Here is a 21,035-nt window from a genome sequence, read left to right as displayed (position 1 = left end):
CATTACGGTGATATGTAAAACTAAAAAAACCTTTGAAAAATTTTTATGGATTCAATTATTCATTCATTATCATTATGCGGTTCTTGCTACATTATGTTGGCATATAAAACTAAAAAAAAAGCTCCAAAATGGTTTATGGATTCAATTAGTCATTCATAGAGTTTAGCGCTCTTTGTTTAAAATTACAGTCAATTAAAATTTTTAAAAACTGCTTGACTTGGTACAGTTTACAAATTATTTTTGTTCCAAAAATGTACTGTTGTCATACAGTATATACTGTTGAACCTGCTTTCTGTGAAATTTTGTTAGTTTTAACTAAAAAATAAAATTAGCCTGAGGTGTAGAAATTTTGTTGTTTAAAAATTGTCTGTTGTCACATATACTCAAGAACTTGGTTTATGTTTAATTTTGTTGGTTTGAACTGAAAACTTAAATTAACCTGCTACAGTTGTAGACATTTGTTTGTACAAAAATTGACTACTGTAATATACATGGAGAGTAGTCATCATAGTGGAGACAGGGAAGTGTTGGCTGTACGGACCATGGCACATATCACTGACTTTATGTACCGCTGGCTTTCTCGTAACCCTCACGTTACATTCATCATGGCAAAAAAAGAGTACTGGTACCATTCCAGCATCCATTCCCTGTTGACCAGGTATTCTAGAAAGGAGGGAAAAGTTTTTAAAGATGGTCAAGCAATACCTGGCCAACAAAATAAGCTTACTCTGCGATCTTCACCCATTGGGTCTCAAAGCTGGACACCTGACATGAGCTTTCCCTTTGCCATTGGGGGGTCATTTCGCCTGTCAACAGAAAGTGTAGACAGGCTCACTCTGATAACAATAAATGAAGCCTGGCTTAGACCCGACTTTTCAACACCATCAGATGACAGCCGCACAAAAATTGTTTTTAACCCCTTTCCGATCTTAGACGTATCTATATGTCCATGTAGCCTGGTGCTTACTGCCCTCGGACGTATGGATACGTCCAAATGATTTTACGTGCACAGAAGATTTTGCATTCGATTGCTCCTGGTTGTCAACGGAAAATTCAAAATTTACGGCTAAACATTTTTGTGGGAAAAAAGTGATTTTTTTTATTTTCATGGCTCAACATTATAAACTTCTGTGACGCACCTGGGGGTGCAAAGTGCTCACCACACATCTAAACACATTCCTTGAGGTGCCTAGTTTCCAAAATGGTGTCACTTGTAGGGGAATTCCACTGTGTACGTACATCAGGGGCCAGCATCGGACTGGAGCACCTTGGGCCCACCAGAGAAAATCATTCTTGGGGCCCACTATGTAGCTACATAGAAATAGATACAAGACCACCAATTGTGCAGTAAAAAGCGCTAATATCAGGGTATAATATAAGGTAGTTCACGTCTTAATTATGTAGCAAGGGTTGGGGTTGCCCCCTCACAGAATATAATGTAGCCTCCTCATAAAATATAATGCAGTCCCCTCTCATAGAATATAATGCAGCACCCCACAAAATATAATGCAACCCCCTCAGGTTTAACGCAGTCCCCACCATAGAATATAATGTAGCACCCTCATAGGGTATAATGCAGCCCCCCTCATATAGTATAATGCAGCCCACCACAGAATATAATGTAGTCTCCTGAGAGAATGCAGCCCCACCACAGAATATAATGCAGCCCCCCATAGAGTATACTGTAGTCCCCTCATATAGTATGATGTAGCCCCATAATATAATGTAGTGTAGTCCCTTGAGAATAATGCATCCCCCCACAGAATATAATGTAGCCCCCTCATAAAGTATAGTGTAGCCCCTCTCCACCCCTATCATTGTCCTCATCACCACCTCCATCATTGCCTTCTCCCCCTCCACCCCTATCATTCTCCCCACCACCTCCGTCACTGCCCATTCCACCACCTGCATCATTGCCTCCTCCCCACCATCATTGTCTATTTCATCACCTCCATCATTGCCTCCCCCCACCACCATCATTGCCCATTTCATCACCTCCATCATTGCCTCCCAACACCACCATTGCCCATCACCTCCATCATTGCCTCCCCCACCACCATCATTGCCCATCACTTCCATCATTGCCTCCCCACCATCATTTCCTATCACTTCCATTGCCTATCACCTCCTTCATTGCCCATCACCTCCATCATTGCCTCCCCCACCACCATCATTGCTCATCACTTCCATCATTGCCTCCCCACCTTCATTGCCTATCACCTCCATCATTGTCCATCACCTCCATCATGGCCCTTCACTTCCATCATTGCCTCCCCCCACCACCATCATTGCCCATCACCTCCATCATTGCCTCCCCACCATCATTGCCTATCACCTCCATTGCCTATCACCTCCATCATTGCCCATCACCTCCATCATTGCCTCCCCCACCACCATCATTGCCCATCACCTCCATCATTGCCTATCACCTCCATCATTGCCCATCACCTCCATCACTGCCTCCCCACCACCATCATTGCCCATCACCTCCATCATTGCCTCCCCACCATCATTGCCTATCACCTCCATCATTGCCCATCACCTCCATCATCACCCCCCCACCACCATCATTGCCTACCCCCACCACCATCATTGCCCATTTCATCACCTCCATCATTGCCTCCCACCACCATTGCCCATCACCTCCATCATTGCCCATCACCTCCATCATTGTCTCCCCCACCACTATCATTGCCCATCACCTCCATTATTGTCTCCCCCCACCACCATCATTGCCCATCACCTCCATTGTCTCCCCCCACCAATATAATTGTCCTTCACCACCACACACACACACACACCTCACCGCAGCTCATCACACCACATGCAGGCATGCACACACACGCAGGCACACACACACACACACTCAGGCACACACACACGCAGGCACACAGACACACTCTCACACATGCAGGCACACACGCAGGCACAGACACACTCACACACACACACGCAGGAAGGCACACACACGCATGCAGGCACACAACATAGCTCACCTCCCCTGTTGTGAATTTGGATTCTGGGCTCCCCCGGTGGCCGCTTGTGGAATTGGACTTGTCATCCTCTTTCCTGTTTCACCTGGTTCCATCAGTAGTGGGTGTCGCTATTTAAGCTCATTTCTCTGGTGGTTTCTTGCCGGTCAACAATGTTATCTGATGCCTCTCAGTGCTTGTTCCTGCTTCTAGACAACTACTAGATAAGTTGGACTTTTGTCCATGTTTTGTTTTTGCCTATTTGTTCCAGTTCACAGCTGAAGTTTTGTTACTGTGTCTGGAAAGCTCTCGTTGATCAGGGATTGCTACTCTGGCGTTATGAGTTAATGCCAGAGTTTAAGGTAATCTCTGGATGGTGTTTTGTTAGTGTTTTTCTGCTGACCATGAAAGTATACTATCTGTCTTCTGCTATCTAGTAAGCGGACCTCAAATTTGCTAAGACTATTTTCCTGCTGCGTTTGTTGTTTCATCTGAACTCACCGTCATTATATGTGGGGGGCTACTGTCTTCTTTGGAATATTTCTCTAGAGGTGAGCCAGGTCTTATATTTCCCTCTGCTAGCTATTTAGGTCTTAGGCCAGAGCTGGGCATCTAGCGATAAATAGGACATGCTACCTGGCTATTTCTAGTTGCGCGGCAGGCTTAGTTCATGGTCAGTATAGTTCCATCTTCCGAGAGCTTGTCCCTCTATAGGCTTGCTATGATCTCTGCCTGCAGAGATCATGACAGTTTGACCGGCCAATAAAGTGTTAAAGACCCAGGTTGAGAAAGGAGAGTTATAAGAAGTCTGCTGGAATTTTTTTTTTTTTTTTTCCTCCAGTCTGCCTTGCTGCAGTCTTTTTTCTCTCTCTCCTCCTAATCTCTGTATGGCTCTGTGTGCACCTGACAATAATGGATCTCCAGAGTGTAACTGCGGGTTTGAATAATCTCATCACGAAAGTACAAAATTTACAAGATTTTGTGGTACATGCTCCGGTATCTGAGCCGAGAATTCCTTTGCCGGAGTTCTTCACAGGGAATAGAGCTAGCTTCCAGAATTTCCGAAATAATTGTAAGCTTTATTTGTCCCTGAAGTCTCGTTCAGCTGGAGACCCTGCTCAGCAGGTTAGGATTGTGATTTCCTTGCTCAGGGGTGACCCTCAAGATTGGGCCTTCTCATTGCCAGCAGGGGATCCTGCGTTACGCGATGTGGATGCGTTTTTTCTGGCCTTGGGCTTGCTTTATGAGGAACCTCATTTGGAACTTCAGGCAGAAAAAACTTTGATGGCACTATCTCAGGGGCAAGACGAAGCTGAAGTTTTCTGCCAAAAATTCCGTAAATGGTCTGTGCTTACTCAGTGGAATGAGTGCGCCTTGGCGGCAACTTTCAGAGAAGGTCTCTCTGATGCCGTTAAGGATGTTATGGTGGGGTTCCCTTTGCCTGCAGGTCTGAATGAGTCCATGACAATGGCTATTCAGATTGATAGGCGTCTGCGGGAGCGCAAACCGGTGCACCATCTGGCGGTGTCTATGGAAAAGACGCCAGAAAGTATGCAGTGTGATAGAATTCTGTCCAGGAGCGAGCGACAGAATTTTAGACGGAAGAATGGATTGTGTTTCTATTGTGGGGATTCTACTCATGTTATATCAGCATGCTCTAGGCGTACAAAGAAGCTTGATAAGTCTGTTTCCATTGGCACCATTCAGTCTAAGTTTATTTTGTCTGTAACCCTGATTTGCTCTTTGTCATCCATTGCCACGGACGCCTATGTTGACTCTGGCGCCGCTCTGAGTCTTATGGATTGGTCCTTTGCCAATCGTTGTGGTTTTGATTTAGAGCCTTTGGAGACTCTTATTCCTCTGAAGGGGATTGACTCCACCCCATTGGCTAATAATAAACCACAATACTGGACACAAGTAACCATGCGTATTAATCCGGATCACCAGGAGATTATTCGTTTCCTGGTGCTGTATAATTTACATGACGATTTGGTACTGGGATTGCCATGGTTGCAGTCTCACAACCCAGTCTTGGACTGGAGAGCAATGTCTGTGTTGAGCTGGGGATGTAAGGGTATTCATGGGGACTTACCTTTGGTTTCTATTTCGTCGTCCATTCCCTCTGAAGTCCCTGAGTTCCTCTCTGATTATCAAGACGTCTTTGACGAACCCAAGCTTGGGTCGTTACCTCCGCACCGTGAGTGCGATTGTGCCATAGATTTGATACCGGGTTGTAAATATCCAAAGGGTCGTTTGTTTAATTTGTCTGTGCCGGAACATGCTGCTATGCGGGAATATATAAAGGAGTCTTTGGAAAAGGGACATATTCGTCCATCTTCTTCTCCCTTGGGAGCTGGGTTTTTCTTTGTCTCAAAAAAAGACGGCTCTTTGAGACCATGTATTGATTATCGGCTTCTGAATAAGATCACTGTTAAGTATCAATACCCATTGCCATTGCTTACTGATTTGTTTGCTCGTATAGAGGGTGCTAAGTGGTTCTCTAAAATTGATCTTCGTGGGGCGTATAATTTGGTGCGGATCAGGCAGGGGGATGAGTGGAAGACCGCATTTAATACGCCCGAGGGCCACTTTGAGTATTTGGTCATGCCTTTTGGTCTTTCTAATGCCCCTTCAGTTTTCCAGTCTTTTATGCATGATATTTTCCGCGATTTTCTGGATAAATTTATGATAATATATCTGGATGATATTCTGATTTTTTCTGATGACTGGGACTCTCATGTCCAGCAGGTCAGGAGAGTTTTTCAGGTTCTGCGGTCTAATTCTTTATGTGTGAAGGGGTCTAAGTGCGTTTTTGGGGTCCAGAAAATTTCCTTTTTGGGGTATATTTTTTCTCCCTCTTCCATTGAGATGGATCCCGTCAAGGTGCAAGCTATTTGTGACTGGACTCAGCCCTCCTCTCTTAAGGGTCTTCAGAGATTTTTGGGCTTTGCCAACTTTTACCGCCGATTTATTGCTGGTTTTTCGGATGTCGTTAAACCACTGACTGATTTGACCAGACAAGGCGCTGATGTTGCTAATTGGTCCCCTCATGCTGTAGAGGCCTTTCAGGAGCTTAAGCGCCGTTTTGCCTCTGCCCCTGTGTTGCATCAGCCTGATGTGAATCTGCCTTTTCAGGTTGAGGTTGACGCTTCGGAGATCGGAGCTGGGGCAGTGTTGTCGCAGAAAGGTTCCGACTGCTCCGTCATTAGGCCTTGTGCCTTCTTTTCTCGCAAATTTTCGCCCGCAGAGCGGAATTATGATGTTGGGAATCGGGAGCTTTTGGCCATGAAGTGGGCGTTTGAGGAGTGGCGCCATTGGCTCGAGGGGGCTAGGCATCAGGTGGTGGTATTGACTGACCACAAAAATTTGATTTATCTTGAGACTGCCAGACGCCTGAATCCTAGACAGGCGCGCTGGTCTTTATTTTTTTCTCGCTTTAATTTTGTGGTGTCATACCTACCGGGTTCTAAGAATGTTAAGGCAGATGCCCTTTCTAGGAGTTTTGACCCGGACTCTCCTGGTAATTCTGAACCCACAGGTATCCTTAGGGAGGGAGTAATTTTGTCGGCCGTTTCTCCTGATCTGCGGCGGTCCTTGCAAGAGTTTCAGGCGGATAGACCGGATCGTTGTCCGCCTGATAGACTGTTTGTTCCGGATGATTGGACCAGCAGAGTCATCTCTGAGGTACATTCTTCTGCATTGGCAGGTCATCCCGGAATTTTTGGTACCAGGGATTTGGTGGCAAGATCCTTCTGGTGGCCTTCCCTGTCACGAGATGTGCGAGTCTTTGTGCAGTCATGTGACGTTTGTGCTCGGGCCAAGTCTTGTAGTTCTCGGGCTAGCGGACTGCTGTTGCCCTTGCCTATTCCTAAGAGGCCTTGGACACACATCTCGATGGATTTTATTTCAGATCTGCCTGTTTCCCAGAAGATGTCTGTCATCTGGGTGGTCTGTGACCGTTTCTCTAAAATGGTCCATTTGGTTCCTCTGCCCAAGTTGCCTTCTTCTTCTGAGTTGGTTCCTCTGTTTTTTCAGAATGTTGTCCGATTGCACGGTATTCCTGAGAATATTGTTTCTGACAGAGGTACCCAATTTGTGTCTAGATTTTGGCGGGCATTCTGTGCTAGGATGGGCATAGATTTGTCTTTTTCATCTGCTTTTCACCCTCAGACTAATGGCCAGACCGAGCGGACTAATCAGACCCTTGAGACATATCTGAGGTGTTTTGTCTCTGCTGACCAGGATGATTGGGTTGCTTTTTTGCCATTGGCAGAGTTCGCCCTCAATAATCGGGCCAGCTCTTCCACCTTGGTGTCCCCGTTTTTCTGTAATTCGGGGTTTCACCCTCGATTTTCCTCCGGTCAGGTGGAATCCTCGGATTGTCCTGGAGTGGATGCGGTGGTGGAGAGATTGCATCACATCTGGGGGCAGGTTATGGACAATTTGAAGTTGTCCCAGGAGAAGACTCAGCGTTTTGCCAACCGTCATCGTCGTGTTGGTTCTCGGCTTTGTGTTGGAGATTTGGTGTGGTCTTCTCGTTTTGTCCCTATGAGGGTCTCTTCTCCTAAGTTTAAACCTCGGTTCATCGGCCCTTATAGAATATTGGAGATTCTTAATCCTGTTTCTTTCCGTTTGGACCTCCCTGCGTCCTTTTCCATTCATAACGTTTTTCATCGGTCGTTATTGCGCAGGTATGAGGTACCTGTTGTACCTTCAGTTGAGCCTCCTGCTCCGGTGTTGGTTGAGGGTGAGTTGGAGTACGTTGTGGAGAAAATTTTGGACTCTCGTGTTTCCAGACGGAAACTCCAGTATCTGGTCAACTGGAAGGGTTACGGCCAGGAGGATAATTCTTGGGTCAATGCATCTGATGTTCATGCTTCTGATCTTGTTCGTGCCTTCCATAGGGCTCATCCTGGTCGCCCTGGTGGATCTGGTGAGGGTTCGGTGCCCCCTCCTTGAGGGGGGGGTACTGTTGTGAATTTGGATTCTGGGCTCCCCCGGTGGCCGCTTGTGGAATTGGACTTGTCATCCTCTTTCCTGTTTCACCTGGTTCCATCAGTAGTGGGTGTCGCTATTTAAGCTCATTTCTCTGGTGGTTTCTTGCCGGTCAACAATGTTATCTGATGCCTCTCAGTGCTTGTTCCTGCTTCTAGACAACTACTAGATAAGTTGGACTTTTGTCCATGTTTTGTTTTTGCCTATTTGTTCCAGTTCACAGCTGAAGTTTTGTTACTGTGTCTGGAAAGCTCTCGTTGATCAGGGATTGCTACTCTGGCGTTATGAGTTAATGCCAGAGTTTAAGGTAATCTCTGGATGGTGTTTTGTTAGTGTTTTTCTGCTGACCATGAAAGTATACTATCTGTCTTCTGCTATCTAGTAAGCGGACCTCAAATTTGCTAAGACTATTTTCCTGCTGCGTTTGTTGTTTCATCTGAACTCACCGTCATTATATGTGGGGGGCTACTGTCTTCTTTGGAATATTTCTCTAGAGGTGAGCCAGGTCTTATATTTCCCTCTGCTAGCTATTTAGGTCTTAGGCCAGAGCTGGGCATCTAGCGATAAATAGGACATGCTACCTGGCTATTTCTAGTTGCGCGGCAGGCTTAGTTCATGGTCAGTATAGTTCCATCTTCCGAGAGCTTGTCCCTCTATAGGCTTGCTATGATCTCTGCCTGCAGAGATCATGACACTCCCCACAGCAGCAGCTCATCCCAGCAGCCTCTACCTCGCTGGAAGCTTTCTGTCTGAGACAGCACACTGGATGATGACGTCATCCAGCTGGGCTGTCTCAGAAAGGAAGCAGGACGCCGGGTGGTGAGCTGCTCTGTGTGAATCTGTGTGCCTGCATGTGTGTGTATGTGTGCAGTGCTGTGTGTGTGTGGGCGGTGCTTTGTACCTGTGTGCGGTGCGGCTTTACATGCGGGCAGTGTTAGCTGCACCCTGCGGCTAACGCTACCCGCTATTAAACAGAAATGGTATTCACACCTCTCCACGCCCATAGGGGAATGGGGAAACGTGAATATTCATTTTGCTTTAGCAGCGGGGACAGGATCCTGTCTCCAGCTGCTGCTACACTGGCACAGGGTGGGCCCCCTTGACTCAGGGGCCCCATAGCCACTGGCTGGGGGCCCCTGGAGCAGTGGGGGCCCTAGGCAGCTGCTGGCCAGTATGCCAGCAGGTGTCAGTGCCTGGGCCCACCGGAGAATTCTCCGGTGGGCCAGTCCGAGCCTGTCAGGGGCTCTGCAAACGGGACATAGCATCCGCTAATGATTTCAGCAAATTTTTCATTCAAGTCAAATGATGTTACTTCCCTTTCGAGCCCTAACTTGCACCCAAACAATAGTTTTCTCCCTCAATTGGGGTATCAGTGTACTCAGGAGAAATTGCACAACTCTTTTTTTGCAATTTCACAGCACTTTTTTTAGTACACAATATGTTGAAACCAATGGTGTCGTTCCAAGTACAATTTGTCCTACAAATAGCAAGCCCTCACATGGCCATTTTGACAGAAAAATAAAAAATGTTATGGCTCTGTGAAGAAGGGGAGCAAAAAACAAAAACAGAAAATGGCCCGGGGGTTAAGGGGTTAATGCCTATGTCATAAAAGCTACTGTAGATGTAATTAATAATATAATACTTGTGTCCATAATGCATGTCCCAATCATATACCATATTCCAGCTATGCGTGATATGGCTCTTGAATAATATTTAGTACATAAACCCTTAGTTTTAATATGATATATTAAGATGTTTGTAACTTACGATAATTAAATTTTTCTTTTGGCCTATATATAATATCGCATACTTTTTGTTTGTTATTTTTATTAACATTGTGTCCAATTTTTATTGAAAATTCATGTTCACTTGGAATCTATAGTCATAGGAAACAAAGCTCTTACCAACTTCCCAACTACTTGTGAGCAAAGACTCCCAAACGGTATTCTGACACGGGTTGACAAATCTAGGGAAGGATCTGTAATAACCACACTATATTAGAAACACTTGAAATATTTTGATTTTGATTTTTAAAGTGAAATCTCTCGGATGTTACCGTAAACTTACCTTTCATGGCAGGATAAATTGTTTCGTGGTTCATTCTTGTTATAAGCAATTTAAGGTATTCATACTGTAAAAACAAAGACTTTCAAAATGTAATATGTAAAACTAAACAAAAAAAGAACACATCTGGAAAAACGTTAAAATAGTGTTTGCCAGAAAAAAAACCTCCACCTTTGGAAACCTTATAGAAGTTTTTTGAAATGGGGAGTGGGGTAATCCTAACCTGGGCACATAATGAATGTTCTCTTAGAATTTTGTCGATAAATCATGCTACTTTTGTCACTTACATCAAGATCACCAGAATTTCCAATTTCACTCTTCCAATCGTATATAACTTCGTGTCTAAAATACAAAATATCATATATCATAGATTAACTTGTAGTAATTCTGTTCCCAAATTCTGTTTCTAATGTGCATCATGTGGCACAGTAAAAGCAAGCAACATCACTCACTTCCATTACAAGTAATTTGCCACAATGCTAAAAAGCACTTTTGACACTTCTCAATATGTCACTTCTCAAATGACACTTCTCAATATGCAATGCAGCAATGGACTTTGGAATCTCAAAACAGAGAAGACAGTGTTTGTGTGACAGTAAAGTTTTTCTTCTAAAATGCTCAATCTGTAAGAGTAACTAAACATTACAAAAATACTTCAAAATCAAAAAAGGGATTGACTAGGCTAGACTACTCATTCATGAATTGCTTTACAGAAGACATCGATGATCATGTCTTTACAAGCTAATATGTTGTAAGAGCCACACGTACCCAGATGGCAGTAAATTTAATTTCAGTTCTCCATTGGTTAACAAATATTCTACTGTCAGGTTTTCCCCCTGGAAAATAACAGTGGGAGAAAATCAAGGCAGCAAGACATAAGACATACAGTATATTTGTATTATTCCATGAAAAGAAATGGCATCTTTAGTAGTAGGAAGTCAACTAAAATTTACTGAAGATGTGTAAGGGAGTAGACAATGAGTTCTATTCCCCCTCAGGAGATGTTGAGGCACAATGGTAATGGTTACTGTTGTGTGCAATATGTTTTTTTGTGGTAACAAGTGTTAATTTTTCTGTGGGATGCAGTACTAAATAAAGGCCACAAGATGTAACTATCATCCTTTTTACTCTTGTGCAGAACTAGGTGAAAGGTTAAGTTTGACCGGCAACAGTGAAACAGAGACAGTCATGTCAGGGTTAACTTTAGGGCAGGACAATACTGGGGTTTGTAGGTTAGTGACAGGAAGAGGAAGTCCAGAGTGCTTAAGTGGAGAAGGAATGTGAGTGAGGAAAGGTGCAGGCGCTGGCTGATGGACATATTTATCATTCAGCGCCTGTGCTATAAATTATTAAAATATAAAAAGGGGTCTTCACGCTGGTTTTTAAAATTATTTAGCTAAATAATTTTAAAAAACAGCTTGAGATCATTTTTGCCAACCAGCCAAGCTAAAGCGGACAGCTGGGGCTGGTATTCTCAGGCTGGTAAGGGGCCATGGATATTGTTCCCTTCAGACTAAAGCAGGCTGTAGCCACCTCAAAAAAGGTGCATCTATTAGACGCACCAATTTTGATGCTTTTGTCAGGCTCTTTCCACTTGCCCTGTGGCGGTGGCAAGTGGGGTCATATTTGTGGGGTTGATGTCACCTTTGTATTCTTAGATGACATCAAGCCCACAGGTTAGAAATAGAGAGGTGTCCATAATACGCCTATCCATTATTAATCCCATAGTCAATTGTAAATAAACACAGAGAGAATAAAGTTCTTTATTTGAAATAACAATACTGTTTTTACTTTTTATTAAAAAAAGGTATACTTACCTTACATCTATTCTATTCATGCCCTTGCCCCATGTAAAAAAGCAGAAAATAATAAACCACAGCAATACTCACCTAATGCCCATTCTATTGAGGCCCTAGTCTCCTGTAAAAAAAAAAAAAAAGCAATATCCCTCACCTGTCCAACGTACTGTTCTACACCATAATCCATGTCTGCAAAATGTGGTTTTCAACCTGGACGGTGCCAAAATGTGACCATCAAGGGTGAAAACCAAGGGGTTACTGTAGGTCATTGAGGCTGTGCTCCCAGCTCACTTCACTGTGACTGTGTGAACTACAGTGACCTCAGTGACATCACAGCTAGCACCATGAGAAAAAGTCTCATGGTGCAGTGTTGAGCTCAGTGAGTTCACCAAAAAAGTTCTCACGGTGAACTGTGGTGAACTCACTGATCTCAGGGCTGCACCATGAGGCTGGTTGTCAAAAATTGGGGGGACCCAAGTAGTTGAAAAAGCGCAACTGGGAATTAGCCCAGAGAACTTAGCTTCCAGCCTCGACGTGTTTCCCCGTTCATGCGGTTCATCAGGAGGTGCAATATGGAACCAGCTACTCCATAGATGTGAGGTGCCACGATGAAGAGACAGACCTGTCAAGACCTATACATGGCTGGTTTAAATATCTCAAACCAAAGTCAGAGGACCGATCATGGTCAGCTATTGAGAGCACGCCCCATTTCCCAGGGTGCACCAGGTGTTTTTTTAATGATGACTCTTATAATCCAATACGCTTTAATAGTCCATAAACCGGAGCATATCCCCAACCGGCCCTAAGATCAGAGAACAACGTAACAGTGTATACATTAAATTGAAGGACGGATACCTCAGAATACACATAGCATTCCAGCCTGGAACGCAAGCCATCTCCTGTACTGCCCGGATAGACGTCACAGAACTTCCCATTTCTAGGACTTCCCCCTGTGCTCTAGCGTGTGACAAATACATTTCCACTAGAGCGCGGCAATGCGCATGCGCCGCGTTAGGCTGTTGCTAAGCATCTTATAAGGATACATGGCGCAGTGTCTCAGAGCGGTTACGTAAGAGCTATAGATCTCTGTTGTTTTATGTGTTATTAAACGCCAGATTCTTGATCTTAACTGGCGCAATAATGAGACCTCCTAATGATTGTCAATAAATTTTTTTCCCTAAGGAGTGCAGACCTGTCTCTTCCTAGGGCCTCATTGTAAGATTTCCTCAAAACAGCAGACGAATAACCCCTGTCTCTAAACCTGTGGTGTAAATCTTTAACCTGCTGTTTGAAACTGCCCATATCGGTGCAGTTTCTTCTAATCCGAAGAAACTGCCCTTTTGGTATCCCACATTTAAGGGGTGTAGGATGATGACTTTCCCACTGTAGAAAACTGTTCGTCGCCGTCGGTTTGCGATAAGTCTGGGTGATGATCCCTCCCCCTCGATTTTTGGTAATAGTAAGGTTTAAAAAAGCAAGGCTCTGATCCTGGCATTCAGAGGTAAATCTCATCCCTATATTGTTTACATTGATCTCTTCAACAAACCGATTAAACTCTGCCTCTGAGCCAGACCACAAAATCAGGATGTCATCGATATATCTGGCCCAGAGACAGATAAATGACTGCCACTATCTCTCCGCCTCAGGAAAGATGGTAATTTCCTCCCACCAGCCCAGGAACAGATTGGCATAAGTGGGAGCACAAGGGCTCCCCATTGCCGTGCCCCTGATCTGGTGGAAGTACTTCCCATTAAAAATAAAGTTATTTTTTTGTGAGAGTAAAGTGGAGAAGCTGTCTAACAAAGATGTTATGTTCAAGACATTCCACAGCTTTTGTCCTGAGGAAGTGGTCCACTGCCTGAATAACGATGTCGTGTGGAATGCTGCTATATAGCACTTCCACATCAATCGATGCTAATTTAATGTGAGGCTCCACCACGATATCCTCCAATAGACCCAGCAGGTGGGAAGTATCTCTCACATATGATGGCAGTGATAATACAAAGGGCCTCAAAATTTGATCAATGTAAACACCAACATTCTGGGAGAGAGAATCTATACCAGCTACAATAGGATGACCCTTTAAAGGGGTCAAACCCTTGTGGACCTTAGGGAGGGCATAAAAAGATGGTATGACTGGAGTGCCAGGGGCAAGGAAGGTGTATTCATTTTGTGATATTAGGCCCTTCTCCTTGGCTGAATTTAAGATACACATCAGATCATTTTAGTACCGTTTTGTTGGGTCACCTGGTAAAATTTCATACATTTCCTTGTCATTAAGGAGTAGTCCACACATATCAAGATATTGTGGGTGGTCCATGACCACCAGATTACCTCCTTTATCTGATGCCTTAAATATTAGATTAGTATTTTCCTCTAATTTCTTTAGGGCCAGAGACTCATTTTTTGTTAATTTGTTCTCAATACTCCTTCCAGGGTTTGCATTAAAAATTCTAAATAGGTCGGCCTCCACCAGCTTCATAAATATATCCACGCTGGTGACATCAATAATTGGTGGCATTCTTGTGCTCTTTTTTTTAAGGTTAGTAAAAGGTCCTAAGCCTCTACTCCTCTCATTTTCATGTAAGAGGCCGACTAAAGCTTGATAACCCTCCAGGTCATCCTCCGTTAATCCCTGTTCCTTGCATTGCTCCCAGCAATTGTTTGGGGAAAATAGTTTCCATTTGAGATTTTGCCCAAATAGATTGACATCCTTTACCCAGTTGAAACAATTGAAGGAGTTTGTTGGGACGAAGTTGAGTCCCTTTTGTAAAACCGCATATTCCTCTCTTGAAAACTCCCGTGGGGTCAAATTAATTTTCTGACCCTGTATTACTAGGGCCTTTTCCTCAGATTGTATGTTGCTGATGGTTTCCTGTCTAAAAAAGACGATGAAGGTGAGGAGGAAAACCTCTGTGATGAAGATACTCCTACAGAGGTAGTGCCCGAGGCTCCCTTTGTATCCCTCCCCCTTCCCTTTTTGTTTGTGTTGGTTTCTGGGTGCACGCCATCTGTTGTAAGAGACTCTATCCTGATACGTGGTAGAACCCTGTTCAGACCTTTCAGTATCTGACGTATCAATATCAGGCGAAGATATTTCCACAGTGTTTGGGGTTTGATAGTCGTATGCCCTATTCTCATTAAATTCACCCAAGTCCCTTGTGAATTGAGAGTGTTTCCTCTCCTTAAGTCTACTCTGAAACTTCTCTACCGAAGTTTGTAGGAAGTTTTCCCGTCTGGTAATTTATGCAAATTTTAGTGGCGTAAATTATGATCAAAATGTACTAGTAACGTGTCTGGCAAAAACAAACACCAGATGTAAGAGATGCCTAATTCATTAAATATATTCATCAAATATAGATGCATCTTACTCCAACGCTTCATTCATTGAAAAGAATCTGTCAGGAGGCTTTTGCTACTGACTAGATTAACAAAAGGATGAGGTAGGGACTGAGACTCTGATTCCAGAGACAGACACAGGAGCGTGATAATATGGAAAGAGGGCTGACTAGTTTGAGGAAACTAATGCCCCATCGACTAGTCAAAGCTCTAATTAGCATAGGAAAAGCAGACTTATGAATGCATTTTTTAAGCATGAATTAAACTGAATAGCATTATACAGAGCCGTTAGGCAGGTAATTTAGTCATATGTATGTGAATGCTGCTGGGTTGAAGGGCATGGGGGACCTTAAGGTACCGTCACACTAAACGATATCGCTAGCGGTCTGTGACGTTGCAGCGTCCTGGCTAGCGATATCGTTTAGTTTGACACGCAGCAGCGATCAGGATCCTGCTGTGATGTCGCTGGTTGCTGAATAAAGTCCAGAACTTTATTTGGTCGTCCGATCGCCGTGTATCGTTGTGTTTGACACCAAAAGCAACGATACCAGCGATGTTTTACTCTGGTAACCAGGGTAAACATCGGGTTACCAAGCGCAGGGCCGCGCTTAGTAACCCGATGTTTACCCTGGTTACCAGCGTAAAAGTAAAAAAAACAAACAGTACATACTCACCCAGCGTCATACCTCCCCCAGCGTCTGCTTCCTGACACTGACTGAGCGCCGGCCCGAAAGTGAAAGTGAAAGCCGCTGTGCTGTTAGGGCCGGAGCTCAGTCAGTGTCAGGAAGCAGACGCTGGGGGACGCTGGGTGAGTATGTAGTGTTTGTTTTTTTACTTTTACGCTGGTAACCAGGGTAAACATCGGGTTACTAAGCGCGGCCCTGCGCTTAGTAACCCGATGTTTACCCTGGTTACCCGGGGACCTCGGCATCGTTGGTCGCTGGAGAGCGGTCTGTGTGACAGCTCTCCAGCGATCAAACAGCGACGCTGCAGCGATCGGCATCGTTGTCGCTATCGCTGCAGCGTCGCTTAATGTGACGGTACCCTTACACGTTCCAATTAAGAAGAACTGAGATGTTGAGCAGTATATAACCGCCCACACCACTGATTAGCAGCTTTCTGTATACATTGCTTAGTGACAGTGGGCTGCTAGTCTGTGCTGCAGGCATGATTAGACTAGGAGACACAGGGCAGTTGTCCTGTACTGATAATCTCCTGCTGATAAAGCACAGATTGTATTGAAACAGCAAAACACAGCCCAGTAAGTGACACATTGCTAGAATCAGGCTCTGTTTCCCAACATCATGCTGCTCTCAGATTTAATTAGCACAAACTTGGTGACAGATTCTCTTTAAGACTGTGTTGTAAAATATCAGTCTTAATGAGTCCGGCCCATACTCTTTATCTGGTTCAGGTCTTAAATGTATCTGTAGCACATACTGTGCATCATATTGTACCTCCAAGATTACATGTCTAGGAGTATTTATTTTGCACTCTGCTCATGCTATACTCTTTAGATAGCAATTATCTCAATCAATGTCCTCCAAAAAATTATTTTGTGTACAATTCAAGAAAGAAAGCTCGTCTGTTCCACTATAACCTCAATAACCATGGAGTGGACAGAATAAACACAAAGTCCAAAATTTGTCTCTAGAATTAACTAAACACATTTTATTGACAATAAAATTTTATTACAAATCTATGAAAACCTCAAGTAATGAGGGACACTACGTGCTAAGAACTCCTTTAAACACACCATGGAGTATATGGAGTGTAATAAACACTGTTTTTCTAGGGCTAATTATATTAAATTCCTTAAATAACAATATACATAAAGGAGCCACATGATACTATATGTATATGGCGTCTTTTTACAAAATAACGCCTATATACTGAACACATCAGATATACAGCTCAGTGGTTCCACATTTTGTTATACATTAGCCGCAAAGAAGTCCTCTGAAGATGTGTGGATGAAACGCGCGTCGGGGTGGAGGGACACAGCACTAACTCCACACACAAGAGTAAGTAATATTTTGTGAGACTCTGTTTATATCTATAATTGTGGCTAATGTATAACAAAATGTGGAGCCTAAGCTGTATATCTAATGTGTTCAGTTATTGGTTATTGGGGTTACAGTGGAACAGATGGACTTTCTCTTTAGATAGCAAATTGCATGACAATAGCCTTTCATTTACTTCAGTAGGCTATACTTGACATACAAACCCTACTAACACAACTAGACTAGGTTTCTATACATCCATTACTTACAAATATGACTTCCAAGACATATTCGTCTGATTTTGAAGAAAAACCTTGCAATTTCATTTTAATTGTCATAGTTTCATTTTCCACATTCAATTTCATCTCTGTAACAGTGATTTTCAGACTAGTTGGTTCTGTTTCAAACATCTGAAAATAAGAGATTTTACATAAAAGAGTATGCTTACACTGAGTTCTTTGATGGTACGGATTCCGCACCAAAATCTACTTATAAAAAATACTTATACAAGCTTCCCATTAATTTGAATTAGTCACATTTTCTTCTTGTTTTTTACATTGTGTAAAAAAAGCATATTTAATTCATTGACATGCTTCTATGCATAAATCGTGGCAAAATCTGCATATTTACCACAGTTTTTATTGCAGTATTTGACTAGCTTTTGTGGCAGAAGCAAAACAAAAATCACATCCAATTCCTAAACCCTATATTACGCTTAGAAACATATAAAAAAAACACTGAAAAAAGGTTCAAAATTTGCATCAAACAGTAAAAAACATGTTTGTACAAAACCGCAGTTAAAATAAAGCATTTCAAAATAGTTTTTTAGATGACCATTGCTTAAATGTATATTAACATAAGAGCTTCTTGATGTGGATTTTGGAGCAGATTCTGCTCCAAAATCCTCATGAGTAAAAGGTCCAAATACTCTCTGAATAAGCTTCCTAATAATCGCAATGAGAAAATAACCCTTTACTGCACATGGTGCTATTTTTTTCACACTATTCCACATGAGAAATGATGCATTATGTCAATTCTTGAGGCACTTATGATTGGCAAAAAAATTGTCCAAATATGGCTTCTGAATCAATTGAATTGGAAAAAAAATTAACCATGCAAAAAAGAAACACATAAAAAACAAAACCACTCAGGAAAACACAACAAAAAGTTAGAATTTTTTAAGGTGGCTTTTCAGCCAAACAAATCCACATACAAATCTCTGTGCAAATACTCTTATGTGGCCATGAATGTAGAGTTCTATGAGAGTAAGAATGAACTGTAGACTTACACCAGAAATTAAACGGTTGAGTTGTTCAGGTGAAAACTCTACATTTTCTTCCTCCTGAAGAGACAATGTGAAAAACATGTTATCTATATGTGGTTGCAGTTTCATATTACATTGGACAAAGGAATATTTGTTAGAATGTCAATGTAAAGTTTACTTCTACGTTTGACCATGTTATGACTATGTTTTGGTTACATTACAGAGAAGAAGGCGTGCACTCAGTGTATGATCAGATAGGTGCTGGCTGAATGTAGAAATGATCCAAACAAAGTCATATATTGAAGAAAACAGCCACACTCAGGTTTGGATTTTTTGAATGCATAACAGGAACAAAAAGTTTATTCAAGTCACCACAATGTTAAGGCAATTAGGAGAGGGACTCCATGGTAGGTATAAAGTAGGTAAGTAGGTAACGTTTCGACCCCGTGGTCGGTCTTTGTCAAACCTGACTTGAAAGAGGATAGGAATAGTAAAACGGAGATGCAGTGTAGAGAAATCTGGAGAAATTCCCAGTATGGACTATGGTTAATGCATGTGGAGATCCGGAATGGCACGGAAGGGGTATGTCCCTGGGAATTCTGCAGGAGCTGGAGCAGTGCCTGGTGGTGACATTTTGGTTACATTCACACGTTCAGTATTTAGTCAGTATTTTCCACTTCCATGGAAGCCAAAATCAGGAGTCGAACAATCAGAGGACAAGTATAATAGAAACACATGCACCACTTTTGCATTTTTTACCCACTCCTGGTTTTGGCTTACAAATAGGGATGAGTAAAACCCTTCATGATTCAGTTCAGATTCAGTTAATGTCCTCATGTTCGTCAAACAGTTTAATGAACATATGCGAATCCCCATTGAATTCAACAACAAGCAACACCTTCGGGGGGGGGGGGGGGGGGGGGTTGCAAAAAAGCTGCCAAAACAACTCAAATTAGGGGCAGATACCAAGAAAAGTTTAATTAATTGAAGCACAGTAGAAATTTGATGTCACAGGAGCAGTCAGCCATTGGCCATGCATGAGGTACCAGGGTCTGGGCCAGCCTTTACAACTTTTAATTAAAGTTTAAATTAAGACGAGTTGAGTAAGGGACCAGTGTGTAAGCCTGCTGTGCTTGGAGCCTTGACACCTCATGCAACAGCTCAAAGTGCTTTTATTCTCAGCCATGTTCAGGTGGCACAAATATTAACCCCTTTCCTACATCGGGCATAATAGTACACCAATGTTGGATTCCCTCCCTTTGATGTGGGCTCCAGCGCTGAGCCCACATCTTTCCCTACACATGTCAGCTGTTTTAAACTCTGACAGTGGCATTTAACATGAGCTTCAGGCAATTGCATTGGAAATCCGCCCATCAATGACCCCCGTCACGTGATCGCGGGTCACTGATGGGTTGGCATGACAGCCAGAGGTCTCCTGCACACTTCTATGGTTGTTACTGCCGGATTGCTATGAGCGCCGCCCGGTGGTGAGTAATTCTGCTACATACAGGCAATCTGATCTTCGCCTATAAGTAGCAGAGCCAATCGGGTTATGGCAGCTTCGAGTCTCCCATGGAGACTATTGAAGAATGTCAAAAGTAAGAAAAAATGTTTTTAAAAATATAAAAAAATTAAAAAATATAAAAGTTCAAATCATCCCCCTTTCAACCTACTCAAAATAAAACAATAAAAAAGCTACACATGCACATATTTTGTATCGTCACATTCAGAATCGCCTGATCTATCAATATAAAAAAGGATTAACCTGATCAATAAATGGTGTAGTGAGAAAAAAGTCAAAAGGCCAGAATTAAGTTTTTTTGGTCGCCGCAACATTGCATTAAATTGCAACCACGGGTGTTAAAAAGATCTTATCTGCACCAATGATTTCCTCGTACATAACAGACCTGACATTCGGCATCCCCCACTCGCACACCACCTCCTCACCTGGGCCCGTATCTGTCGGAGTCCTGCAAAGTTCATTCCAAGGGCCTCTGCTCTTCTCCATCTATACCTTTTGGCTTCGGACAGCTCATAGAGTCCCATGGCTTTCAGTATCATCTCTATGCCGACGACACACAGATTGTCATGGTCTGCTGAGTTTCTGGGATTAGGTGGTTTTAGGGTTAACTTGGATGGTCTCACTCTGGGATTCTGGGAGGCTTTTTATAGCCTCATTGTGGAGCCATCCTCTGTCGCTTATACTCTGACTCTTGGCCGAGTGTGTGTGACCCTGTTGTGCCTGTGTTTTGTGCCTGTGTTTTGTGCCTGTGCTTTGCGCCTGTGCTACTTTATGCTTGTGTGGTTCTGATCTGGTTCTGTCCCCGTTTAGAGTTCTGCCTGTCCATTTTGCACTGCGCTGCTATCTCTGTGTATGACTACTTGCTTACGTTCTGACAATTCTCTGCTCGCCCCTTCTGTACCGCGCCGCCCTCTCCGTGTCCGTTTGTATGACTTGAGTTTTCCTTTCCTCTATTTCAGGGTGCCTGTATAATCCTGCACGTATCTCCAGTAGCAGGACGCTAAGCCCCGCCCCCTGTGGTCACATGATCGTAGGTCCTTCTGTTTTCTGCTACCTTCAGCACGCTGCGCAGGTCCC

General features: G+C 43.3%; 1 protein-coding gene across 1 annotated transcript in view; it reads right to left on the bottom strand.

Annotated features, from left to right (window-relative positions):
• The window catches only part of LOC143769022 (uncharacterized), a 103,676-nt gene that overhangs the window by 8,432 nt on the left and 74,209 nt on the right, over window positions 1-21,035 (bottom strand). The window contains exons 10-15 of the mRNA XM_077257624.1: window positions 18,461-18,514; window positions 17,442-17,582; window positions 10,800-10,867; window positions 10,319-10,373; window positions 10,035-10,098; window positions 9,872-9,945 (exon numbers count right to left, since the gene is read on the bottom strand). Of these exons, the coding sequence (XP_077113739.1) occupies window positions 9,872-9,945; window positions 10,035-10,098; window positions 10,319-10,373; window positions 10,800-10,867; window positions 17,442-17,582; window positions 18,461-18,514 (456 nt within the window). The remainder of the gene's footprint in view (window positions 1-9,871; window positions 9,946-10,034; window positions 10,099-10,318; window positions 10,374-10,799; window positions 10,868-17,441; window positions 17,583-18,460; window positions 18,515-21,035) is intronic.

The sequence above is a fragment of the Ranitomeya variabilis genome, chromosome 4, assembly GCF_051348905.1.
Source record: "Ranitomeya variabilis isolate aRanVar5 chromosome 4, aRanVar5.hap1, whole genome shotgun sequence".
Classification (NCBI taxonomy): Eukaryota; Metazoa; Chordata; class Amphibia; order Anura; family Dendrobatidae; genus Ranitomeya; species Ranitomeya variabilis.
Note: the sequence above shows the minus strand (reverse complement) of the source record. Positions and strands in the feature narration are given on the sequence as shown.